The sequence below is a fragment of the Pteropus vampyrus genome, unplaced genomic scaffold (assembly GCF_000151845.1).
Source record: "Pteropus vampyrus isolate Shadow unplaced genomic scaffold, Pvam_2.0 Scaffold61, whole genome shotgun sequence".
Lineage (NCBI taxonomy): Eukaryota > Metazoa > Chordata > Mammalia > Chiroptera > Pteropodidae > Pteropus > Pteropus vampyrus.
Window position 1 is genome coordinate 2,808,598 of NW_011888842.1, and position 5,270 is coordinate 2,813,867.

General features: G+C 40.7%; 1 protein-coding gene across 1 annotated transcript in view; it reads right to left on the reverse strand.

Annotated features, from left to right (window-relative positions):
- Positions 1-5,270, reverse strand: part of ASTN2 (astrotactin 2) — an 843,256-nt gene that overhangs the window by 146,256 nt on the left and 691,730 nt on the right. The window contains exon 19 of the mRNA XM_023531046.1: positions 3,532-3,680. Coding sequence (XP_023386814.1) covers positions 3,532-3,680 — 149 coding nt within the window. The remainder of the gene's footprint in view (positions 1-3,531; positions 3,681-5,270) is intronic.

Genomic DNA, 5,270 nt, shown 5'->3' on the forward strand with positions numbered 1-5,270 from the left:
ATCCAAAAGATTAAAAAAAGAGAAGGGAACAAAGAAAGATGGACAGTAGACAACAAAAGCAAGACAATCAACTTAAACCTACCACAACAATATCACATTAAATATAAATGCTCTAGACTTCCCCAATTTAATGGTAATGAGATCAGATTAAATTTAAAAAGAAAAATAAAAGACCCAACAATATGCTACAAGAAACCCATTTTCAAGATAAAGTCACAAATAATAAAAATGTAAAAGAATGGGAAATGGTAGACTAACACTAATCAGAAGGAAGCTGGAGTAGTTATGTTAATATCAGACAAAGTGTAGTTTAGAGCAAACAATATCACAGGAATACAGATGACCATTTCAGAATGATAAAAGGACCGATTCATCAGGAGGATATAACTATTCTAAGTGTTTATGCATTTAATAACAGAGTTTTATGGGCCATTGTATAGAGCACATAGAAGTGTGAAGCACATGAAGTAAAAACTGATAGAACTACAAGGAGGAATAGATAAGTCCACAATTATAGTCAGAGGTTTTAATACCACTCTCTCAATTACTGATACAATAAGACAAAAAAAAAAAAAAGAAGAAAGGTTTTGAAGACTTAAATAAACAATGCAATCAACCAATTTGATCTAATTGACATTTATACAACACCTTATCCATAAATAGAAGAATGCATATTATTTTAAAGTTGACACTGAACACAATGATAGACCATATTCTGGTCCATAAACCAGTCTCAATAAATTTAAAATGATTAAACTCATAAAGAGTATGTCTTCTGACATAGCAGAATCAAATTAAACATCAATAACAGAAAAGATATCTGAAAAATCCTCAAATACTTAGAAACTAAGTAAACACAGGTCAAAAAAGAAGAAAAAAGAAAAATTAGAAAATATTTTGAATAAAGATGAAAATACAATCTATTAGTCTGTAGTAAGCCATAAAAGCAATGGTTGGAGGGAATGCTTATATTAAACCTCAAATCAATAACCTCAGCTACCACCTTAAAAATTCAGAAAAAAAGAGGAGCAAACCAAACCCTAAGTACACCAAAGAAAGAAAATAACAAAGATCAGAATAGAAAATAGCAAAAATAGATAAAACCAAAGCTGATTCTTTGAGAATATAAATAAGTTTCATAATCCTTTAGCCATTTCGGTCAGAAAGAGATAAGACAAATTACCAATGTCAAGAATGAGAGTGATATCACTATAAATTCCATAATCGATAATAGAATGTCACGAATAACCTTTTGCCAATAAATTTTATGACTTAGATGAAGCTGACAAATTCCTTAAACCCACAAACTACAAAGATCACTCGAGAAGCAATAGATACCCAAATAGCCCTATATCTACTAAAAAATTCAATTAGTAGTTAAAACTTTCTTATAAGAAAAGCTCCAAAACCAGATTACGAATGGTCCCCAGTTTAAGATGGTTTGACTTATAATTTTTCAACTTTACAATGGTGTGAAAACGACATTCATAATAAATTACATGAGATGGTCAACATTTTATTATAAATAGGCTTTGTGTTAGATGATTCTGCCCAACCGAAGGCTAACGTAAGTGTTCTGAGCACCTTTAATATGAGTTGGGATAAATTATGATATTCAGTAGGTTAGGTGGATTAAATGCATTTTCTACTTAGGATATTTTCAACTTATGATCCGTCATATGTTAAGGAGCATCTGTACTTCAGTGATGAATTCCACCAAATAATTAAAGAAGAAACATTACTAATTATAACCAAACTCTTTCAGAAAACTGAAAAGGAGGCTATATTTTGCAGTTCATTTTGTGAGGCCAGAAATATTCTAATAGCAAAACATACAAAAAGCATTATGAGAAAACTACAGAACAAAATCTCTCACAAATATAGATGCAAAAATTCTGAACAGAATTTTAACACACCAACTCCAACAATATATGAAAAAGATAACGCACCATGACTATGTGGGATTTACTTATTTCAGGAATGCAAAGTTGCTTCACCATTTGAAAATCCATCAATGTTATTTACCATATTAACAAACTAAGAAATATAAACCGTACAATCATTTCAACAGACACAGAAAATTCAATAAACATTTCTAATTAAAACAAAACAAAAACCTCTCAGCAAACTAGCATGCGGTCTTTCACTGTTAAGCCTGATGTTACATAAAGAATGAGTACTGTGCTCGGAGTATGACAGAGCTGGTTGGGAATCTTGGCTCTGCCATGTCCTGGTTGTGAGAATTTGGAAAAGTCACATACTTCTGTGGGATTCATTTATTTGATCATAAAACCAGGTTGGTAATCATTCAGAGGGTGACATTAGCAAAATGGCGGCGTAGGAATTGCTAGAACTCATAAGCCCACACACACTGTGCCCCAGAAAAATCAATTCGAACCACTATCTATGCCCCAAAATACCTCACACAAACTAAGGTTTCTAGGTGAAGGGTTATAGCAACTGGGTGAAGTGCAAAGATAAAAGATTGGCTGAGAACTGGAAAGACAGATTCACATGATTCCCGTGACCCCTCCCCCAAGCCCGGCCACCCAGTGCAGAGAGAGAAAGCCTCTCTGTAGAAGGAGAAAAAAGTGAACACCGAACTTCGCCGCAGATTCCGGAGCAGCCCCACCCTGGCACAAGGTCAGCTCCCATGGCTGTAGGTGGCTTCCCCATGGTGCAGGTTCCTGCAGACCCAGGCCCCTGGCTCACTCCAGTGGTTGCTAGCTCTAGGGGCCCAGGAGCTCTTGAAGCTCCAGTAGCTTCTACAGTGCCAGAATCTCAGTAGGCTCCCACAAACCCAGGCTTCTAACCTACTCTGCTTCTACCAGCTCCCACGGCCCCAGGTGGCTCCTGTGGCCCAGTCTCCCAAGTAGTCTCCCTAAACCCAAGCCCCTGACACCCCAGTACCAGGCCTGCTCCCATGGTCCCAGCCTCAAGGCTGACTCCCAGGGACCCAGGATCCCAGCCTGCCCTAGGGCCGGAGATGCCCCAGCAGGCCCAGTCTCCAGGATGTCATAGCTTCTCGGCTGTGCCAGCCATTTAGAAGAACTCAGAGGGTCCTGAGTTACGACCAAATGCAGCACTCTTAAAAGCCGCTCTTCCCCTCTTCTCTGGCATGCCTGAATCATTTCCAAATGCCTCTTCCCCAGCACTGAAGATGACTATCTCAGTACATCTCATTAGAAAAGGCAATTCCTTGAATTTCTTTATCTCAGTCCCAGAGATAATGTATTTACAAAAAAGGTCAAATCTTCTTCTAAATTAACTAACCCTTTAACATATGACTTTGAGGATCCAACTCAGAGAATCAGAACTTCTCCCCAACTAAAATTTGCTACCTTTCCCTGCTGAAAATCATACAAAAAAAGCACACAGGAGAGGATGCCAGGTGACAATCATGAAATGATGAAACCTCCCAATGCCTTCCCAGGTCAGATGACACCAGGTCTCCAAAGGCAGGAAAAAATCTCTTTCTCACCTTTGTCACACTATCCCAACATCAGGGGAAGTCACGGGCTTTCTCCTCACCTGTGTAGAGGTCCGTATCTGTGTATTCATCCACTTTCTTGTGCTGCAGAATATAGTCGGAGACCTTGGTCCCAATGGCCGGCTGAACATCCACCCACTCCAAAGAGACCACGGTGCTGGAGGGCTCCACGGCTGGGGACAGCCGTAGCCTGGAGGAGTGACAGGGAGAGTTGTTTGCCGGGCAGCATTGGTTGGGCCCCAAAAACCTCTGCATAAAGTAGATCAATATGGAATCGAGAAAATTAATCCAAGCACACAATATGCGCTCACGGAAAGTTGATTAGCCTTCCATTTACGTAAGCTATATTTCCAATGATGCCTCCTTGTCAATTCAATTGACAGTGCCTTCAAACACAGTAGCTTTCGACTTCTCTGCCATTCTTTTCAATCACCCAATATATCAGTTAATTCTTTAATATCCTTAAATTAATACTCCCTCATAATCCTGAGGCCGGAATCCTGAGGAACCCTTTTATAAGGCAAAAAAAATCTATCTATCTATCTATCATCTAATCTATCTATCTATCTATCTATCTATCTATCTATCTATCTATCTAGATATCTATCTATCTATCTAGATATATATATCTCAAAAGGATTGAAGGTTAGAACTGGAAGAGTCCTTAGAGAGAGGGGAGTGCAGTCTCCCCATTCGAGAGACGGGGAAAGTAAGACCCGGAAAAGGGAAATGATTTGTACAAAGTCACACAGCTAGCTGAGGACAGAACCGTGATGGGAACTTTGCTTGTCCCTGGCCCAGTCTCTTTCTCTTTCCAGCACGCCATGCTGTCTCTTTAAGGACCATCTCACAATGTGATTCTTCTCTCCCCACAAAGGAGTGTTAGGGGACTCTGGTTTTCCAGTACTGGCTCCTGCCCAGCTCGCCTGTGTTCCCTACACCAGTCTCTTTATTACTCACACTCCTCCACTCAAGGTGACCTTTTACTGCCTCAAATGGTGGATTTCCTGCCCCAGAGCTTTCACACGTGTTCTTCCTTTCCCTGAAACATGCTCGTTGCTTGATTAACTCCTACTCTAACCTAGGGCTCTTCCCAGAGGCGTCCCTGACTGTCTCCCTCCCCTCCAACTAAAGCATCCCCACATCGTTTCCTCCATTAGCACCTCTTTGTTTTTCTTTCATGTTTTTATTATTTTTCAAAATCTGTATCCTATTTTCCTGTTTTTGCTTTGATATCTGTCCCCTTCGCTAAATGGTCAGCTCCCTAAGTGCACAGACTGTGCCTGTCTTATTCATTGATGAATTCCCCAGTGTCTGACACATAGCAGGTGTTCAACAATTATTTGTTGAATGAATGAATAAAATGGAGTTTCTTAGAGAAAGTTCTACACTTCCTTTATCTCAGTAGCCCCCGTGTCCAACACAGGAACTGACAAAGCAGTGGTCAGTGCCCAGTAAACCTTTGCTAAATGGATGAGTGAAGGAAATAATGATGGGCCAAGTGACATCATTAAAATAGCACACACTGAAATAGCAGTCTCTATCCCTGGACCAGCGTCTGTTCTGCCAAAGCTCCCTGCTTTCTCAAAGAAGGAGTCAGGCCCCAGAGACCTCAGGGGTCCGAGGAGACACCCTGGGCACAGGAGCAGGTTAGGGCCTGGACTGCAATGACTGGAGTGTGAGTCCATGGGAAGGGGCGGCCAGAGGAGGAGGGGCCATACATACGTACACTGGCTGCGGGAGGGGGCTGCAGTTGGGGAGCCCACTGGCATCGAAGGCG